This window comes from Clarias gariepinus, chromosome 14, assembly GCF_024256425.1.
Source record: "Clarias gariepinus isolate MV-2021 ecotype Netherlands chromosome 14, CGAR_prim_01v2, whole genome shotgun sequence".
Lineage (NCBI taxonomy): Eukaryota > Metazoa > Chordata > Actinopteri > Siluriformes > Clariidae > Clarias > Clarias gariepinus.
Window position 1 is genome coordinate 4,122,524 of NC_071113.1, and position 22,177 is coordinate 4,144,700.

The 22,177-nt window shown below is 39.9% G+C and overlaps 1 protein-coding gene across 2 annotated transcripts in view; it reads left to right on the plus strand.

The window, feature by feature from the left end:
- The window catches only part of LOC128541522 (zinc finger protein 385B-like), a 30,386-nt gene extending 8,485 nt beyond the window's left edge, over positions 1 to 21,901 (plus strand). Inside the window, exons 2-10 of one of the 2 annotated variants that reach the window (XM_053511986.1) lie at positions 3,052 to 3,143; positions 10,522 to 10,728; positions 14,822 to 14,949; positions 15,054 to 15,164; positions 17,318 to 17,495; positions 17,639 to 17,926; positions 19,394 to 19,578; positions 20,845 to 20,943; positions 21,105 to 21,901. In XM_053511986.1, the coding sequence (XP_053367961.1) occupies positions 3,052 to 3,143; positions 10,522 to 10,728; positions 14,822 to 14,949; positions 15,054 to 15,164; positions 17,318 to 17,495; positions 17,639 to 17,926; positions 19,394 to 19,578; positions 20,845 to 20,943; positions 21,105 to 21,335 (1,519 nt within the window). In that variant the 3' untranslated portion in view covers positions 21,336 to 21,901. The remainder of the gene's footprint in view (positions 1 to 3,051; positions 3,144 to 10,521; positions 10,729 to 14,821; positions 14,950 to 15,053; positions 15,165 to 17,317; positions 17,496 to 17,638; positions 17,927 to 19,393; positions 19,579 to 20,844; positions 20,944 to 21,104) is intronic. The other variant, XM_053511987.1, reaches the window with a different exon arrangement.
- Positions 21,902 to 22,177: the final 276 nt, after the last annotated feature.

Genomic DNA, 22,177 nt, shown 5'->3' on the forward strand with positions numbered 1-22,177 from the left:
CCGTGGTGGGTCTCATTAGCAAGAATGACAAGTCAGCGTACAGTGAGGAAGTGCAGAGGCTAACGGACTGGTGTAAAGACAACAACCTGTCTCTAAATGTTGACAAGACAAAGGAGATGGTTGTTGACTTTAGGAGGACACGAGGCGACCATTCTCCGCTGAGCATCAACGGCTCCTCTGTGGGAATCGTCGAAAGCACCAAATTCCTGGGTGTCCACCTAGAGAAGGACTTCAGCTGGTCCCTCAACACCAGCCCGTGCCATATCGGACCGCAAAACCCTACAGCGGATAGTGAGGACAGCAGAGAAGATCATCGGGGTCTCTCACCCCTCTATTGAAGACATCTACACCACACGCTGCATCCGCAAAGCCACCAGCATTGTGGCTGATCGGACACACCCCTCTCACACACACTTCACACCCCTGCCATCTGGAAAAAGGTACATAAGCATTCGGGCACACACATCCAGACTGTGCAACAGTTTTTTTCCACAAGCCATCCGTCTCCTCAACAAAAAGGGACTGGACTGATAAACACAAACACACACACACACACAAACATTATCACACAGTTTAACTCAACTACCTCAAAATATTGGGACTGGACTGACTAATCAACACAAGTGCAGACACACTGACCTACACCACCAAATTATCGTACACACCAACCTGTAAATGCTTCACTGTTTATCTTTTGCACAATGATCATTACTGGACTAATTTTTGCACTAATTCCTCAGTTCATGCTGCTGTTTTTAAAGAATGTTTATGTTTACCCACTACCTCAACACCATATTTTATGTTCTGTTATGTCGTGGTTGCGCACTGTCACTTTGTTGTTGCTCTTGTTTGCACATTTGCACGTGCACTTTATGTTGTCTGTAAAAATAGTTATACTTAGCTAGTTAGTTTTTGTTAATTTATGTTGTAATTTATGTTAGGTCTCTCTGTCCTGTCTCTGCTAGCCAGATAACTACAGTAGGCCTCTTGGTTAGCTAGTTTAGTGTCTATGTTAATTTATGTTGTAAATTTATGTTGCATGTAGCACCTTGGTCCTGGAGGAACGTTGTTTTGTTTTACTGTGTACTAACTGTATATGGTTGTAATGACAATAAAGCCTACTTGAACTTGAACTTGAACTTAAACTTGAACTTTTGGAGGTCTTAACATAAAATTTCCCCTGTTATGAAGGAACTAATTATGTCATAAGGGTATTGGAATGTGCCCACTGTCTATTTGGTGCGCCTTGGTGGGTTAAGCGCAGGTGCTTGGGCCCACTTATTGTTGCTTGCAACTATATTGTAGTGCAGCACTACTTAAAATTACAAAGTTACAAAGCACTGAAACTGCCTCAATTTTTCGGCACCCCGGGTGTTGCTGGCCAGCCGAAATGAACGTTGTAGGTGGTGTACAAAGAAAACAATGGCTAGAGGACTAGGTCTGTGTTAGGCTAAAAATAAACTCTCTTCAACATCTGCTTCCTGAACATGAAATGGACTTCATCCAACTCCAGCAAGTGAGTTTAAAGGCAGCTTCAGTTACGTTCCCAACAGTGTACCAGACGGCACCACACACCAGCAAATTCTGAAACCTCTCTGAATAAAAAAAAAAAAAGTTTTTGGAATGCTCCAGACATAAATCCTACAAAGATGCTGTGGCATAACCTTAAACAGGCAGTTCATGCTCCAAAATCCTCCAATGTGGATGAATTAAAACAATTCTGCAAAGAAGAGTGGGCCAAAATTCTTCCACAGCGATGTGAAAGACTCATTGCCAGGTTTCACAAATGCTTGATTGCCCTTGTTGCCACCAAAGGCGGCACAATCAGTTATTAGGTTTAGGGGGCAATTACACAATTTTTCACACCAGGGTGGGGCAAGTTTGGACAGCTTTTCTTTCTTAATAAATGAAATCATTATTTAAAAACTGCATTTTGTATTTCCTCGGGTTATCTTTGATAAAATTAAATTTGTTTGATGATTTTTTTTGATGAACATTAATCAATTAATTGATTAAATAAATAAAAAATCATATAAACAAATACTTTTTCACTGCATTGTATATTTACTTTGGTTGTTTTTAATCTTTTGGCCGCAGCTACACGATTGTTTAGATGCTAGCGCAACACATACCTGTTATGTTGTATAACAACGACTATTTTCAGCCAGTGACCAAAAGAAAGGAAAATCTAAACCAGTGAAGTGAAGCACATTGAAATAATGAGTCATCTCATCCACATCCAGAAATCACCATCACCTAATAGACACTTATATCTGAGTAGAGAGGAAGAACCAAAGGTTAATCAGGTTAATGGGTGAGGGAGAAGAGGAAGTGGGATTGAAAGCGTGAGTCTCAGTTTCTTAAACATGAAACATTACACTCTTTTGTCATTTCACAAATCACCCGCAACACTCAGATCAGACACACACAGGCTTGGGCCATGTCCCAACCTGCTCCACCTGTAGTGAAAGTGCTTTAGCGAGCAGTGTTTAGCCTCCCAGTGCTTAGCAGCTCAAACAGAGCTTTCCCAGTTTCAGCAACTGGCTGCGTCCCAAACCACCAAGCCTCCATGCTACCATGCTAAACAGTTGGACAGAACAGGATCTTCTTTCTTCCTGCAGATAGCAGTCTATTTGGTCGCATTTTTGGGACACAGCGGTGAAGCGAGGATACACACTCTGGGGTGTAAAAATATACACACTCACACAGGCGTATGGAAAAATACGCACTATTTTTACAGAGTGATGCTTCTGCATTTCCGTGAACACTGTTCACAGAATTCTTACACACACACACACACACACACACACACAAACACAGGGCCGTAGTTTAGGGTGAGTGATGAGGTGATAGTAGCAGTTGAGTTGTCATTTGGAGTTTATATCTGCTTAGTCTTTCAAGGACACACACACAGTTGTTAGTCTGATGTTCTCAATCAATCAAAGTTACTAGCTTTAGAGAACATGATATATACACACACCGCTACACAGACAAACGTAGTGTTAAAGGCCAATGAAAACAGATTTAGTATAAATAGTGTTTGTGTTACAGAGTCTCCATGGCTGTTTCCATCACATCTACATGTGGGTTTCCACGGAGGTTCTGGAAATTGAGGTGGAACTGTTCGGAACGACAACTGCACAGTAGGCTTGGGATGAGTGATGACATCAAGACTTACTGATACATTTCATCTATCATCTAAGCTTTCATGTTGGGTGTCTGAAGCTTTGCAACTGATAAGAACAAATTGTTTCTTGCATTATGTCTTTTCTTTAAGCGTAAATGTAAATTTTGTGGCATTTTTCCAACCTTCCAACCTACTCTTATCCAGATCGACTTTAGATTCTTCTCATTATACATTAAGCAGTTAAAGGTTCGGGCCTTTGCCGAAACACTGATCTACTGCTGTTTTAGTTCCATGCAACCTCTAATAGCCTTAAGAGCAAGACAACACCTTTATCTGTTGTATCTTAGCATTCCTCATCAGCGCTTGCTAAACATGTATGCTATCTTTCCATGCATGGAATGTCTTTGCTTGTAAAACGTGGTGGCATTTAAGTGAAGGGAATGTGGTTTATCAGGGCTATTTCACTACAGAAGAACAATTAGTTTCATAAATGCTGTTTAAATAAAATAGTACTAAATAAAAATTGCTTTAATAATGCAACTTTTACATGTGATGCGTTACACCCTTCTGCTTTAGTGTTAGTGTGGCTGCAGGAATCCCCTGCTCAGGCAGGTTGGTTAGAGATGTGACGAACAATGCTTTTACCTATGAGCCTCAGCACGAATCCGAGTACACATGCCCGAGTACTCTGTCCTGAGCCTGGGCATGGTCGAGCACAGTACAGTGTACTCAGGCATGGTTTTAATCAAATATAAAGTGGTAGTGGACTGCTGGGCTTAGAATGTGCATTACCACCGTATGTCTTTTCCAATACCTCTCTATGCATGTGGCAGCGCTGATCTGATCCTCTAAAGAGCTGTTGAAGTCAGAAGGCATGCGAGCGGATTTCTCTTGCCATTTTCTTTAAAATAATATGAATAATAATAGCTATAGTGCAAAAGTCGACTTATTTGAACTCTTCTCTTTGTGTTTATTTGCGGGTCACAAGGTGTAGAGTAGAGATGTGGAAAAATTGGCCGTGACCGGTGATCAGCTGACCAGCTTCAGATAATTCGAAGTGGCGTATTATTCTCAAACCCACTCATTACATACGCTTACACAATAGTGATGCGCGGGTCGGGTATTTTTCCAACCCGCGGGTCCCGCTTTTATGAAATTATTTGGCCCGCCCCAGCCCGCCCCGCACCACTGTATCTATTTTTACAACCCGCCCCGCCCCGCACCCGCGACCATTAAATAGACATACTAGGCATTGTAATTTAAATGAAAAACAGCCTCTATTTTGGCCTGAAAATGCTTGGAAACATCGCCCTGTAAACTGCGGAAATGTTCATTTAGCGTTTTTACATTCGCTGTGCAAAAAAAGAATGCTAAAACATTAGATTTAGCAGCCTGACTTTTTCTTCTTTTAATGATGTAAATTACCGACCTTAATTTCTTCCGCACCTCGTCCTCCATCTTCACTTTTATTTCTTTGTTTTTGTTGTAACTGGCAGTGGTAGCTGCTTGGCGCTTTCGTGACTTGTCATGTGACGTAACCTTATCAAAGAACTTAATAAAATATGAAAATAGATATTCCCAAATATTTAATATAGGCTATAGGGATTTGTACGCAACATACATGGATTTTTTATTTAACGTTGTTTTTTTAATGACCCGTCCCGACCCGCCCCGCAAATAAAGAGACAATTTCTTTACCCGCCCCAACCCGACCCGCGGGCTACCCGCGGAGTCTGTGGGTTACCAGACTACCCGCGCATTACTATTACACAAGTCTCACAAGACTGAAATACACTCTAAACTATTTACACATTTGCATCCCGTGTGGTTGGAGTGAATTATTTGCTAAGTTTCTTTAGCTGACTGGCGCTGGGCGTGGCGGGGGCATCGCCCAGTGAAACATAAAGCTCCTGAGTTCCTGAAAAGTAACTAATAACAACTCAGTGTGATAGTTTGGTGGATTAGGACACGGCCATTGGGTAAAAACATGACTATATTATTATCATTATGGATAGTGACACTGTCACACTATTTAGTTTGATGTGTGTGTGAACAGTATGTGATAAATATGTCCAACAATACCAAATACTACCAAAAATTTTTTTACTAAATAACAACAGCAGCACTGAAAACTCAGCAGTATCTCTACGGCTGTGTCACCGAATTGCCTCTGACCCAACACTACATTAATTCTTTCAAAAAAAGGGGGCAGGAAATAATGACCTTGCCCTTCAGGTTGCTCATTCTCCAAGAACTGCGAGTGAGCGGTGGCTTAAAGCATTTTAAGTGGAACTCTATCTGTCTTGGCCGCCTCTGCATGTAACACTTAATCCTGACAGCGCAGACGCGGGTAGAACAGCGAGTCCAATCAGCCTTTAGTGGTATTTTAACAAGAGCGTGTGGTCTTACACACGGACCAGAGCACCTCGTTATCGGCACACACACGCACTCTGACAGGTATTTTTAGGATGCAGTCTCGTCCAAAATCCTGAGACATAACCAGGAAGTGTCTCTGTTTTATCAGCGGTTAAATGTGAAGCGTTAATGTGTGTTTGAATAAACTTCCACATCCATTCCGGGGAAAAGGAATTCTTTTCTAGTTCTTTTCTATCATGTTCTAGATTTAACTTGTTTAAAGTTCGCGTGTCAGTATTTGTTTTACGACAATTCTTGGGAAAAAAATAAAAAATATATTTAATGTGCCTTCAAATAATAAAAAAAAATGTTTCCCAGAATGCACCTCTGCTCTCTAAGTTGATCTTGAAGTTTCAGTATGACATCAAGGCTCAGGTGGTGGGGGTACACACACGGAAAATGAGCAGCTGTGGCTTTTACACATAAACTTTTAACGGTGTGTGTGGGTTCGCGTGTTGAGTGGGATATTCTGAACATTACAAAGAGGTCTGCTGTAATAGATCAATCAACAGACACACGTCACACACACACACACATGCTCACACTGTAAGGGTTTATCAGTGACCTTTGTCAGACACACACAAAGGATCAGTGTGTAGTGCATTTGGACAATGGTGACGTCCCTGACACACACACACACACACACACACACACACACACACACACACACACACACACACACACACATACACCATATGTCTGACTAATCCACATCAATCCTTCTTCACATCAAGAGTAATGTCTATTAATAAAAACATTAACATTCATCTTCAGTAAGCGCTTTATCCTGTCCCAGGTCCTGCTGGATCTACAGTAGAGTGTGTCCTAGGAACATGAATGCTGGGTGTGTGGTGGAAATGTATGACATACAGTATGATATACCATCCATCCATCCATCCATCCATCTAGGAACCTCTGTAGGTCAACTAGGGACAGTGGAGGCCAGTGTATTTATCTCTATTGTACTACTGTGGTAGGACCTCTGGCCAACTTCCACACACTAAAGACAGTTTGGGAAAAAGCCAATTAGCCTCATCGGCATGTCTTTGGATTATGAGAAAGCACGAGGAGAGCATGCAAACAGATCCTGAGGTGGGAATCGAACCCAAAAACTGGTGGTGCAAGACCATCGTGCTAACCACTAAGCCTCTGTGCCACCATTACCTACCGCAACCAGCTACAAAAGGGAGAGGAGGAGTCAACACAAGAAAAAATCTTACTATGTGTGTTTGTCGGGTGATTTATCTGAATTGCCCACAAAAAGAAAATCAAGTGAAGTATAAATATAGAATCCTTTGTGTCATTTCCATGTGCGCCTTTATTGTGACAGGACCTATTTATACTATACGTATATAGACAGTCATCAGGAACAGACAGTAGCTTTATTTTGTCTGTAACTGGCAGCAGTAAAACATATAAGTCCACATGCACTGAGTGCGGTATATAAACATATCCTGTGCCGATAAACCCTTGACTTCTTTTTGACTTGGTATGGAGTACAAGAAGATGCTGTAAGATATATCTGTAAAAAATGTATCACTTTTAAATAATGTCAACTTACTGTAGACATCATGTCTTTTCTTTCTATGAATAAAAAGTTCAATAGCTCCAAATTGGCCATTAATAATTGGTGAGACGGTCAATGTTCCAGTGTAAAACAGGAAACAAGAAGCAGAGGAAAAGGAGTAACAGAACTGGACTTAAGAATACTGCATAATCATAAAAAACAAAGTAATTAAAATTAATTAAAAATAAAAAAAACCTTTAAGTAAATAAATATAGGCAGCATGGTGCCGTAGAGGTTAGCACTGTGGCCTTGCACCTTCAGGGTTGAGGGTTCAAGTTCCACCTCAGGTCTGTCTGTGTGAAGTTTCCAAGTTCTCCCCATGCTTGTTAGGTTTTCCCCTGGGAGAGGCACTAAACCTCCTGTGACCCAGTATAGGATAAGTTCTATAGAGAATGAGTGAGTGAGTAAATAAATGTAAAAAACAGGGACATATTTATATTACAACATGATACTACTGTAAATTGGACATGGAATTGGATTCAAATGTAAAAAAAAAAGAAAAAAAAAGTCTATTTAGGTAGCGTTTGTCCTCATGAATATCCATACCAGACCAAGACAAGCTGCTCTGTGACTGAAACACAAGCGGTGGAGCATAAAGCCATGCGGAGGACAGATAACCTGCATGGCACACTGCGTGGCATCGCAGATCGGCTTCTGGTGCAAATCTGAAGTTATAGGATGTCACCTTTATCATAAGGCTGTGAAATCTCTGCCCTTGTGAAGAGTTAGTGCTACAGTATTATTGTGAAATGGAGGTGTCTAGAGCAAACAACAGCTTGTGGAGTAGCGGAGTAGACCATGCAAACTCACAGAGTGTGGCTGTAGAGCTTAGTGTGGAGAAATGGCCTATCCTCTGTAGTCTTCCACTCTTCTTCTTGAAGCAGCACAAGCACAAGGTCTGTGTGTCAGGAACTTCACGAAATGTTTTCCCGTGGCTGAGCAGGTGCAGACAAGACTACGATCGCTATGCACAGTGTTACGTTATGTGCAAGTGCGGGCTGGAATGGTGTAAAGCACGGGCCAGTGGACTCGAGCAGCTGAACCGTGTTCTCTGGGGTACCGGGTCACGCTTTACTACGGACAGGCTGATGGATGAATCAAGGCTTAACGGATGCCAGGAGACATACCACACCACCACTACATACCAGTACTTTAGTCCACACAGCTGTTTAGTCCCAATCCTGTGAGTTCTCATCACACTGTGTGTATGGAAACACTCCTGCTGACACTATTAAACATAGCTCTGGTTATTAATGTTGATTTTTTATTTTTTTTTACCATGCAACTTCACCATGTGTTTAAGTGGTCTCCATTCATTATTGGTTTTCCGACCACATTACTTTCACAAAGTTGACAGTTCAGCATCATCCTTTTATCCGTTGTTTTCTTTTTTCTGTTTGATGCAGCCCAGTAATTTGCCCCTTTAGAAATGGCAACTTTTTGTTTTTATTTTTTGGCCTGGCACTGTATGTATAGATAGATATTAATTAAATGTGAGTATGAGGAACTGCACCATATACGTAGTTTTGTTCTTTGTCGTTGTGTGTGTGAGTGTGTGTGTGTAAGTGCTGTGTGTTGACTGATCTGTTCCTGCCATCCTTTGTGTGGAGAATGTCTCACCTAAGGTGTATTCCCTTGTGCAGCCATTTCCCCGTAAAGCCCCAGCTGCTCACAGGACTTTTTTGGTTGTCAGGAACATAGCTTTATTTTGTCTATAACTGGCAGCTGTAAAACATATACACGTCTCCACACACTGAGTGAGGTATATAAACATATCCTCACCTGCTCCATACTGTCCTGATAATCCTTTGTCTTCTTTTTCAACATGGTGTGGACTACAAGTGACACCAGTGAGGGTAATACAATAGATGCAGTAAAATGTAAAAATAAGTAAAAAAAAAAATCATCTTCTTCGGTCTCATATGAGGTTGAAGTATATCTGCAGAGATGATCCAGTCCTAGAGCTAAACAGCATGTGTTTAGCACAGTTAAGCTCCATATGATATAGATTCTCCTCCAATAACGGTGTACAGTATCTACATTTTTAGCTTTTTAAAGCTGACATTGTTTTCTGCTGAACTACGAGTAGTATCACACTGAGAGGAAGAAACAAAGTTGATTATTTATGAAGGGTACCAAACGATGATAAACGAGGGCATTGATGGCGCAGTGGTAGGCTTCTTGTCTGTCATGTGGAGGGCCTGAGAAGCAAAAAGAACCAGGGCATCCTTAGTGCCGGTCCCAGGCCTGGATAGGGTTACATCTGGAAGGGCATCTGGTGAAAAATCTGTGCCAAGGTGCATTCAGATTGGATGGTCCGCTTTGGGGACGACTTGAGGACAGAACAGCATCCTAAAAAACATGGAAGCTAGCAATAAATGCAACGAAGTGCTGTGAAAATAGTGCGTAATACAAACTGACTAATGACAGCAATTTACTGGTGCCATATAAAAGTAAGGTTTTGTCTGTGCATTGGTCAAAACTCGCTCTTTTAATGGTATCTTAATGTTTCATACATTGGAGGACCAGAAACCAGCCTTTAACAATTTTCTGTCTGTATTTCTGCCTGTCTGTACTGTATGTCTGTCCAGCCAGATTTGGTCACAGCATCACACAAAACTGGCTGAACAGAATTTAAATGTTTATCCTATAAACATGATAGTTTACTATGAATACACAGAGAATGGGGAGGCAGAAATGACGGCAGTGCACCTACTGTACAAGCCAACAAAATCCTCAACACACACACATGACAGCGCAACTCATCATTGCCTACTCAAAATAAAAAATGGTACGTACACTATGAAAACTGAACCTTGCGCCATAAATTGAATCAAAATAGTGAGTAGAAGAGAGGTTATAAGCAGTTATGCACAATCAGGAGCAAACTGATTGTTTTGATTCATACATATTTTCTCACATTTCTTACATATTTCCATAATTTTGATTCTGTAAAGCTGCTTTGCGACAATGACCATTTTTAAAAGCGATATGAATTTTTTTTTTATTGAAATGAGTTATGTTCCAGATGTTAATTAGCTTTAAACTTTTTACCTATTTCTACAAACTCTTTAACCATCCACAACCTTTCTCATGCCATCACATGTTGTGTTAATCACATCATACTGCCATCTTTTTGACTGTGTGAATATAAACCATGAGTAAAAGTAAAGTCCCGGAAGCGGCTTGGTATTTTGTTATTTGTTTTGTTATTTATTTTGAGAGTTAAGTGAAAGACTGACATCAGTATTCTGGTGTCATCTTTGGTTCTTACCATTTTTACTTACCATGGTTTTGGAAAGGATTTGTGTTTCCTATAAATTATATTGTTGAATCGATGTTGTGGGTCAGTGTTTTACAACACTACCATATATAGAAACCGATGAATTTGTGATCGTGTGTACCTTCTCAGGTCCGAGTCGTCTGTTGGGTGTGGAGTGTGAGGCGTCTGAGGTGAAACAGAAGCGAAAGCAGCAAACACTGACTCTGTGTGAAGTGTGTAATATCCAGCTGAACTCCAGTGCTCAGGCTCAGATCCACTACAACGGCAAAACTCACCAGCGCCGACTACGGCAAGCCAACAGGGCCAAAACCAGCAGCGGAGCCAGAAGCAGCATGGGTAAGAAGATCTTAAATCACTGCTGTTCCTTTGTGTTCAGCGTTTTTTAGGCTGCTATAGCATGTCTACGAGATGAATACCAAACCTTTAAGTTACATGTTTGTCACGCGCTTCTACTGTAGTTCCAATTCAGTTGTCGTGTCTCTTTAAGGTAGGCCGTGCTTAACAAGAATAATTTAAATGCAAATCTAAGCAGAAGTCTGATTTTATTCAGAAGTCCTTGTGCAATATTTAAGGCTTTGTAAGAGGTGATCTTTTCTCTTAATGCCCCAGCATTTATAATTCCATTCCATTACTCTGAAAGAGTCTAATTAGATTGCACACCAGGGGATGATATGGAGAGATAGCGAGAGATAGACAGAGAGAGGGAGAGAGAGAAAGAGAGAGGGAGAGGGTGAAAAGCTGATCTCTAGCCTCCCTGTAATCTCCAGACCTGATTGAAACTGGTTTATCTCCTCCAGTGCAGATGCTTGGATGGTATTTTTAGGCAGCTGTGTTCAAAACCATCAAGACCTGATGACAGAGACAGAGAGTGTCTGTGTGTGTGTGTGTGTGTTTATATAAGTTTCATAACTGTCTAATTTCATAACTTGAACTAAGCATCCACCATTTGTCCATGGATCCACTCATTGTCTTCCCTTAATCCATCCGTCCATCCATGCAAACCTCACCTCATCCCATTAATCCTTTAACCCATTCATACGTCCATACACTTCTTTTTAGTTCCTTACATCCATCTTTCATTCTATCCATCAATATGCACAGGGTCAGGGGTAGAGTAGCTCAGTGGTTAAGGCTTTGGACTATGGATCGGAAGGTCCCAGGTTCAAATCCCTCAATCACCGAGATAAAAATGTAAGTCACTTTGGATAAGGATGTCTGCGAAATGCCTAAATGTAAGTATACTTTTGTCAAACTATCTCTATCCATTATTATATCAATTCATCCACTTAACTATCTTTTCATTTACCCATCCATCGTTCCAGTTGTACACTGCACGGAAGAACGTGACATCAATTACTTGTTATCAGATAAAAGATAGTCAAGTGCATAGTGTAAATGTATATATCAGTGTATAGTTTAATGTTTGAGACAAATGAGTGCATCCTGAGTAAATGTTTTGCTAAAACATCCTCCTTCTCTGATTGACTAAATCACTGTTTGTTTACTTGACGTTTAACACTCATGCTTCTTTGAACTTGCTAAACGTATTTAAACAAGTGATGTATGTGTGGCGTCAGGAAGCTAAACTTATAAAGCAGTAAAGCAAAAAAACAAAACAAAAACAAACCAAAAATAAATATATTTGTGTGTGTGTCTACACAGTATAGTCCTTGCTTTGTGCACTGGGACACAGGTATGTTGGAATAGAAAAAGGCCTTCCCCAAACTGCTGCCACAGAGTTGGAAGTATAGCAATGTCCAAGATGTCTTGGGATGCAGAAGCATTAGGATTGTCCTTCACTGGGGAAAAGGGGCCTGATTGAAACATCTGAATTCAATAATTAACAGGTTTGCCCTAAATTTTTGTCCATATACTGTATTTTCTGTTTCTATTGAAAGCCCGTTGTCCTTCTATAGTGTCATTAAATTACTAAGCTGTACATTCCCCAAATGTGTGAGCAAAACAATTTTTACATTTTAGCAGTGAGTGTGTTACATAAGAACTAATAAAATACCACCACAAAGGGAAAAATGGACTCATTATGCTAATTTCAGTCGGACCCACTGTGACCTCACTAAGCATCACACACTGGAGTTTCCATAAAATGCAAATGTTTCAAATGTTGCTTTACTTAAATTCCCTCTGACGGTTATTAAAACATCTGCCCATTCATTCTGTAGAACATGTAGAACTAGATGCCAAGATATTAAATTGCATTACCCTAACACACACACACACACGCACACACACACACGCACGCACGCACGCACACACACACACACAATAGGCTCAGCCACAGTAAAGAGGTATTCATTTAACACAGCGGTGTTTGAAGCCATCAGGGAAATGGAATGTTCCACTCACTTTGCTTCATATCACTGAATGGCCTCAGAGAGTTAAAATAGACACTGATGGGTCTTTAAAAGCTTTAATAGTTGCACATTATCCACATCTGCATTTCCTGCTCTGGCATGCGTTCACGTCAGTCACTGGAAATGATCCAAACTAAAGCAGGCATCGGATTTGTCATCAGATATTTGAGCTGGTGCACTCGCAGCCTGATCTTATTTATATCCGGCTGTGCTGTGTAATTTTATTTGTGCTGTTCATCTGTGATGTATTATCTGTCCTGTAATGCCAGATGTCTACGTTCCTTCAAGAGCTACTGCTTTGTGCAAACAAAGGATGAAAAAAGGAAAAACATATAACCTGAATGATGAGTATTTTTCCCATTAACATTTCCATCTGCCAGACCACAATCCATCTCATTTAATGTATGTATTCATCTATCTTTCATGCATCTAGACACCTATCCATTTATCATTACAGCTGCATCTATTGATCTCTCATTCTCATAATCCACCTTTACCATTCATCAATTCATCCATTTATGTATTACTTATTCTACCTCCTGCATTCATCATCTATTTACAGTATCCATCCAACCATTTAACCATCCATTCACCAGTCTACCTCTTTCCATTTATCCATCTACAGTAAAAACTTGGTCGGCGAGTATTCTGCAAGACAAGCAAACTTTTTCAATACATTTTTTAACTTGATAAACTTGCAGGTTTATGGGTAATCGTCTCCCATGCTCAGTCTCAGTGTACTGTTTATCATTACACTGTGTTCTTTAGTAACTGTACTGCAACAACGGCCTCCGTGAAGAAAAAAAAAAGGTTAAAAAGACTGTAGCAGTGTGGGAGATGAATCTGTTTAGAGGAGTGATTCAGGATGTGTGTGTATGTGTGCATTCACACGCACGCGCGGTTTGTGAATGTCATCCTACAGTAGCCCCCCTGCTCCTGATTTTGCTCTTGTTCTTCTCAGAGGTAAAGTGCAGGTTAATTTCTTTTATTTTTACTTTATATTTTGCATAAATTATTTTTATATGAATATTTTTGGGATTTCGCATTTCCATTATTTTTTATGGGGAAAATTTGCTTTGTAATACAAGTGTTTTGAAATACAAGCATGCTTCTGGAACGAATTATGCTCACAATTCAAGGTTACACTGTACTAATGCATCCATCCAGCCTTTTTTTTTTTAAACCTTAATATCCATTTATTTATGTATTGTTTTTTGGATCTATCCATCTATCTATCTATCTATCTATCTATCTATCTATCTATCTATCTATCTATCCATTTATGTGTTTATCCATCTTTCAAACAAAAAAATCACAAATTTTTTATCATTCCATCTGCATCCATTCATCTCTCTGTCTTATAATCCATCTGTCAATCACTTACAATTTACTCAATCTTTCATTTGTGTATTGATTAATTATTGTATCTGCTATCTCTGTATTCTGTATATTGTAATCTGTCGAGAGATTACATTCCTTCATTTATTAATGCATCAATCAGCTCTATTTTTTTTAACCTTACATCAATTCTTTCTTGAATCCATTCATCTCTGTTGCTTTCAATCTATTTAAACCGGACACCCATTCATACTGTACACATCCATCCATCCATCCATCCATCCATCCAGGGTTTTCCTCTGCTGTGCTGTTATTGTGGCTGATGCCAAGCTGTTTGTTTTGTTCCGGCTTTTTCATACAGGCCACAAATCATGGTGGGATGTTTATTGCTGTGTCGCTCCACACACCTGGATAAAAGCACTCGTTATGTTTCTTCACTCATCTGTTCATCACCCACTCATCTCTTCAAGTTACTGCTTTAATTTGTTGCCTGTCTTTAATGCTGTCAGTGATCTGGATAAATGAGATATTCAGCAGCTCATGTAAAAGAGGAGAGAGAGAGAGAGAGAGAGAGAGAGGTGAATTAAAGACTGACACATAAAGATGAACAAGAAACTGTGGGAAACATTTCACCTAACAGGAGGGAAATCGTTAATCCCTTCTTACTACTAGAGGCTGAACTTCTCTCATGTCGAAATCACTGTATTTTGTCTGCACAGGAAGTCCAGCCCAGGGTGGGGCTTTGAAAACATCACATCCTGTTCAACCCCAGATGGACCTGAAGAAGTTTTTGCCTTTGAAAGTGAACAGCTCGTCACCTCTAAGCCTCTTCTCCAACTTCAATGTGGTGTGTGTGTCTGTGTATAAACATTTTGTAGCCTTGCATACCTGCAGCCTCAGTACAACAGTTATAAACCTGTTTTTCGTTCTTTTATGTGTCTGTGTATAAAGATGGATCCTGTTCAGAAGGCGGTTATCAGCCACACTTTAAGCATCGCACAATCACTAAAGAAGAAACAAATCATCACCTGCAACATCTGTCACCTGCGCTTCAACTCAACAGTGAGACACGCATGCACGCACACACACACACACACACACACACACACACACACACACACACACACACACACACACACACACACACACACTTTAATTCTGAGTCTGTTTCTGTCAGACTAGGGTGAGCACAATAATAGATGAAGGTTAAAGACAGCGCTGCTAAAATTTGGCGCCCCCATGTGGTGATAAAAACATCTCAGTGGCAGAAGACACCGAGGTACACGAAAAAGTCATTCGACATTTGCTTTCTGGAATTAGCTTCCACTAATTGAACATCAGAGTCTTTAAATAAGCAGCGCTAAGCAGAAGCAGGTGCAGTTTATCGGGCGTGAAGGAGACACGAATCGGAGCTGAAGATGACCCAGGATTCCACCTCCCACCTGTTCAGTCTTACCCTTGAGTGTATGTGTGGAGTGTGACAGCAGGGATAGTCGAGCTGATCCTACACAGTATATATAGTCATTCAGTCCTGGAGGAAGATGAAATCAGAATGACAAAAACAGAGGCAGACGACCTGAATGCTGGTTTTGGCACTGAGACATGAAACTATGCAACCCGAGATAATAATTTAAAAAAAGCCTTCTTATAAAGACAAGAGGATTGTTCCACCCCCAGCCGGTGCAATTAATAAAAACCCTAGTAAAGGCTGTGTGCTGCTGACTGCAGGATGTTCCAAGTCTCCATATACTGTATATAGACAAATCCGGGATAACATTATGACCACTGACAGGTGAAGTAAATAAAACTGATCTGCAATTATGCATCAGTAAACCGGTGACAGGCTCATAATCACCCAAGGCTCACCCACGGCCGCTGGGACCGAAGGCCAGCTGTCCGGTCCGACCCTACAGAAAAGCCAATGTAGTACTAATTACTGAAAATATCAATGCTGGCCATGACAGAAAGGTGCCAGGACACCACAGACCAGCAGAGGGCAACAAGCTTGTTGATCCAGATTCCAGTTTCCCCAGATCCTAATCCAATTGAGCATCCATGGGATCAAAATATCTGAACCATGGAGACCCCAACCCACAACCCACAGCACCCAAAGGATCTGCCACAAACATCCTGGTGACACCACAGCACCTCACAAAGGCCCTATGGAGCCACACCCCGAGGGGTCACAAGGGAAACCTACACAGTACGTAATGTTTTGTGGTTCTTTTGGGACACCCTGTATTTTACTACCTGCTGAATTCAAAATCTTTACATTTTAACATTTTATATCTACTACAGTATATATACCATAGGTGAGAGGAAGAACAATTCAGAGAGGTTATTTGTAACTCAATTCTCTCTTTCAACCACAGCTCAGGGCGTTGTTTCCCCTCATCTGGACATCTGTACCCCCTATAAATATATATGTTTTTTAAAGAACAGGCTGCTGATTTCTCCCTCTTCAGTGTTGATCAGGATCATTGACAATCAGCTCAGAGTCGTGATTTTTGCATCCGTTATATACTCCACTGGCTTTCAAAAGGCCAGAATCTTGTTCCTGAACATGACTCTTCTTGTAGGGTCATTCGTCTGTTGTATATAAAACAGTAGAAGGTCTAAAGGATATACTGTATATTTCTGCAACATCGACCTGCTGATTCCAGAAGGCATTTGCCTGGCATGAGGATTCACGTACCTACTTTCTAAAGATCATGTCCACCACATTGGCTGGTTTGGTGTGAATGAGAAGCACTGATGCTTTAAGATGAAGGACAATTGGTTCCTTGGCATCCCTGGGACACATATTTAACCACTGTGAGGATTCCTGTCCTGAAAGTTCAGGCAGGGTATTGGTGTTCTTACACTTTCTCAAGTACAGTATGTTCATTATCCAGCTAAGCACTGGAGAAGAATCACCAAGTGGTTTTATGACCAATGCAAAGTCCTTAAATGGAAGATTAATATTGTGAGAGAATGCAATATTAATTAAATAACATCCATCTCTGCCTGTATTGTTTCTCCATCTAGTGGATGTTATTGGGCTTCACACTCTCTTTAGCTAGACACCGCCCCCCTCACCACACACACGTTCACACTTGTAGTTTGAACTTATTCTTTTGTTACATTTTTATCCGCCATTTCTTAATTATAATTCGTTTATTGGTTTCTTGTTTGTTTATTGACTTTCTTGAGTTTATTCTGTGATTGTTTGTCAGAACCAAGCAGAAGCGCACTACAAAGGGCACAAGCATGCACGCAAACTCAAAGCCATAGGCAAGCTGAAGACCAAGCAAAGGATTCTGGGAAAGTGGAGAGAAAGGGAGAGAAAAAAACCAATAGAGGGAGAGATGGAGGATGGCAATAGGAAAGATGGCAGTGTGTCAGGGTTGACAGGTGTGTATATGTGTGTGTGTGTGTGTGTGTGTGTGTGTGTGTGTGTGTGTGTGTGTGTGTGTAAACTAACTAACCTCAATCAAGCATGAAAACAAACATACTAATTATGAATATGTATTTATCTCTCTGCCCTGCCTCTACAGCACCAGTCTGTTCATCACAGACATCAAACCCAGAAGACGATCGTGTTCAGGGAATCTCACTCACACTAACGTCCCTTTCACACACCTCTATAACAAAAAGGTTGTGTGAGAGCAAGTGTGTCCCAGAATGCCCTGCTCTGGTGCCTCCAGCCGACCAGAAAAGCTTGTGTGAGTCTGAATCTGTAGTAAAGGGGAACAGAAACCAGAGGAAGTGCATCAGGAGTCTTCAGTGTCCTGTGTGTAAAGTGACGGTCAACTCTGGCTCGCAGCTGGAGGACCATTATAAAGGTGCTGTAGGCTCTCCACTGAGCATCTACTGTACATGCAAGACCAATCATGCACTTAACACATGTTTTCAATGAAAACGTATTGTTTAAAGACTACTGTACAAGTCCAGTTAAGTAAAAATTACCTTTTAGTTTTATTAAGGGCATTCACTTGAAAATTACCTGGGCAGTTCTATGCAAAGATCAGCCTTAGTGTGGGAATAAAAAGCATAAAGACCATATTATAAGGCCATACTGATATACTAAAATACTACACATGCTAATACTGTCTAAACTTTTACTTAAAATGAACCAGTAAAGTCCCATGCTGAGCGTCAAAAATCACAAAAGGCACAAAGATGACAACGAAAGAAAACAAGAGGAAAGCAACAGAAATAAATAAGTTTGACTGCGGTTTCTGCGGCTATCTTTTAAAGTAATTACATGAATGTTGAGACTATTTGTTTTTAGCTGAAGAGGTCACATTAAAATCTATGAAAATTAAAATTAATCTATAAAAACACTGATTCTGAGCTTATCTATGCTTTTTGTTCCAAATGTCACATCCATAACACAGGAACCAGCCAACTTAAAATTTAAGTAAAAATAGCCATAAATGTTTGTAGGCATTGGTTATCAATTTAACGCTGGCTTGGAATTTAAGTATTAAAACTGACAGCGGAAAAAAATAAGTCTGCCTCAATAGTTTCAATGAATCAGTCCGGGAGCACGAGGAGGTCTTCCTGGGTTCACTTTAAACAAGGTCAGCTGGGCCTGCTGCATCACCATGATTCTCCTCGTGATTTAAATGTGCGGTCTCACAAGAGTATAATTCGGGAATCAAAACATCTGTCTGTGGGTGTTTTGTTCTTTACGCTTTACAATGTATATTTATGTCAAAGGTTTACAAATGATATATCTGCGTAGAAGACTTACAATTTTGTTGGACTTACAAACGTATCTGACTTACAAAAGTTCTCCTGGTACACAACTCGTTTGTAAGTCGGGGACTTAATTAAATATTAATAATCAATAATAATACTTTCAATAAAACGTTTGTGAAAACATAAAAAATTTTGTAAAACTAGTTATCAATTAAAATGAACAAATTTTGCTATATTTAGGAAGGTTATTTCAATGTAATAAAAAATATTTTTAAGTATTAGGTTTAATAGTTGTTTAATAGACATCTGTCAAAATTAGGTATTATATTTATAAAAACTGTTTTAATTAAAACAATATCTAGTTTTCAACTACAGTGAGGTTTTAAAATATGAAAATATGAATAAGGGGTTTAAATATAGGAATTTTCCAAAATACAAAAGCACTTTATTATTGTACAGTACTGTATGTAGCACCTTATTTTCAGGTGATAGTTTGTAGACTAAAATAAATTTCTGTTATACGAGGTTTTAAAGTTCTCAGATGATTAAACAGGTAAATTGCAATGAAGATGTACCTGTACTGACTGATGCCTTTGTGGTTGCAGGTTTTAAGCACAGACTGATGCTGGGGGGTCACTGCACGCTGCCAAGAAAACGGGGTGGAATGGTGGATTCACCCCGAACCATGCCATGCCCTAAACGACCCTCCATCATCTCCACCTCGTCCGACCAATCACATCGTTGCAGTGTGTGTGATGTAGACGTCAACTCAGAAGCTCAGCTCCGACAGGTTTGTATTTCTATTAAAATTAAACAAAACTGAAGCTTGTAGCACAGAGTCTATAAATACAAATACACTATACAAATAAATAAGGTTGTTCAATTAATAATTAATTTAATATTTTAAATTTTTATATTTTATAATATTTTATGTAGAACCACCATATATAAAAAAAGAATTTTTACAACTGTGTTTGACGAATGGCACTTAGTTAGTAACCTATTAATCCAGGGTAAGTATCTATCCAGTGACGGAAACATTAAAGCACTTTTTGTAAGTCGCTTTGGATTAGAGTGTCTGCCAAATGCCTAAATGTAAATGTAAATAAGGATGTTTACTCGGGTATCATTCACAGTTTCATCAGACATAAACTAATTAAAACCAATGTGTAAAATGTATTTCTTCAAAACGAATGCATCCATTTTTCACATTAAAACCTAACCCTCATATTTAGTAAAAACTGAAGTGGAAAAAGCAAGCAATTTTAAGTTAATTATTTAGCAGCAGTTAAAACGTTTAGTAAATGACTATCTATGTGCTAGCAATCTGTATGCTAGAAGTAACTCCTCCCAGCCTCCTCTGTTGTTTCCTGCCTGTGAGGAAGCTGATGATCCACTGACATACAGCAGGGGGTACAGTAAGTTGTAGGAGTTTGGGAGTAGAGGGTCTCCATGATTATCGTGTTAAAGAAAAAACTAAAATCAACACACAAAATTCTTGTAAAGAATTGTGCTCTATGTTAACTCCATCATCTGACCTGTTTGCTCAGTAGGCTAATAGCTGCTACTGTATGTGGTGTTCTTTGGGTGATGCACTCTACCCATTTTCAACCAAAATGCCAATCTAACACCAATAATATTTGATGATCATCTACCAGCCATTACGTATAACATATACAATATATGGACAGAAGTGTTTGGCTAAACCTGCAAAGATATTGTATCAAAATACATACTGTATATTTCAATATAAAGTGGGTCCCCCTTTTGCCGCTCTAATAGCTTTCACACCAAACTCATCAAACCATTTCTTTATGGTGCTTGCTTTGTGCACTGGGGTTTAGTCATATTGGAATAGAAAAGGTCCTTCCGCAAACTGTTGCCAAAAAGTTGAAGTATTGCATTGTCCAAGATGTCTTGGTATGCTGAAGGATTAAGGTTGTCCTTCACTGGAGATAAGGGGCCTGATAGGTTCATTAGCTAAATAATGTTTTCCTTATAGTGTACCTTCCAACTATATATTTAAATTTTTTATAATTTTTTTTTTTATTTTCAGCACATGAGCAGCAGGAGACACAGAGACCGAGCGACTGGAAAATCACATCTAATAAAGTACAGCCCCTACAGCAACAACTCAGCCCAGTCAGTGTTAACGGTGAGTGTCTCTCTCTCTCTCTCTCTCTCTCTCACACACACACACACACAAACACACATATTTGACCTGCTCTGATTGTGAGGACCTTACAAATAATAATTACAAATACAGATTTATATACATTTTTATTATTATTTGGTGTTTGTGTTGTTCCTGTTCAGACCAAGCTCACACTTCAGAAGGAACTCTTCAGAACATTGAACTCCAGTTTCCTAACCTCAGCACTCACCCCTGCTTCCCTGTGCGCCGTGGCAACCGGACCTCTGTCTCTAAGTCATGTTCATCCGCCTCCTGCCATAGTTCACGCACCCTTGTTTAGCCCAACCCTCTTTAGACCTGCCCTCGAACCCCTGAGGGCAGCTCATGGTCCTATTGTCTTCTCTCCTTACTGAAGGTTCCAGCATTTCACAGGACGTGTATCAGGCAGCCACACAGATTACGCTGCAGGATGTTTATTATTTATTTCTATCAATTACATTTTTTTTTATTTAAAACATTCATATTTATTTAAAAAAAACCCTGAAATTTCTGGGAAAAAATTCTGTTACTGTCAGCTCGAAGCACCTATTTGAGATTCTCTTTGTAGCATTTATATTTGTGTCTTGACATGATACATACGTTTAAATATACTGTACTGTGCAAAAGTTTTGGGCAGGTGCGAATAATGCTTTAATGTAAGGAAGCTTTAAAAATGGAATAAATTATCAGATGAGAAATCCAAACCAGTGTGACTAGTTTTTGAAGGAACTCAGTTGTAGTAAACCTACAGTGTTCCATACACCTTTGAGAATTGGTTGGCTGGAGACAATCATTATTGTGCCGCTCTCTAGCCCTTCGGCAAACAACCTGCCTCCTGCTACAGCTAAATATAAAAAAAATTTACTTGTCATCGGAGGTCTGTCTTTTGGACCAAATTTCTCCCATTCCAAGACCATTTCTGACCAGACTTCTCCAGACAGCAGATCCAACAGTTCCTGGGTCCCCCTGGTTTACACCAATTATTTGTAGATGGCTGCAGGACATCTCCTGATGTCAAAGGGAAGTAAGCAGACTATTTTCCCACACACGCCATTTAAATACAAAAAGAAGACCTTCCCAACCATGTTTGACTGATGGCACTTAGTTAGTGACCTGTCTTTCAAATGCCTTAATGTAAATGTAAATGTTAGATAGATAGATAGATAGACAGATAGATAGATAGATAGATAGATAGATAGATAGATAGATAGATAGA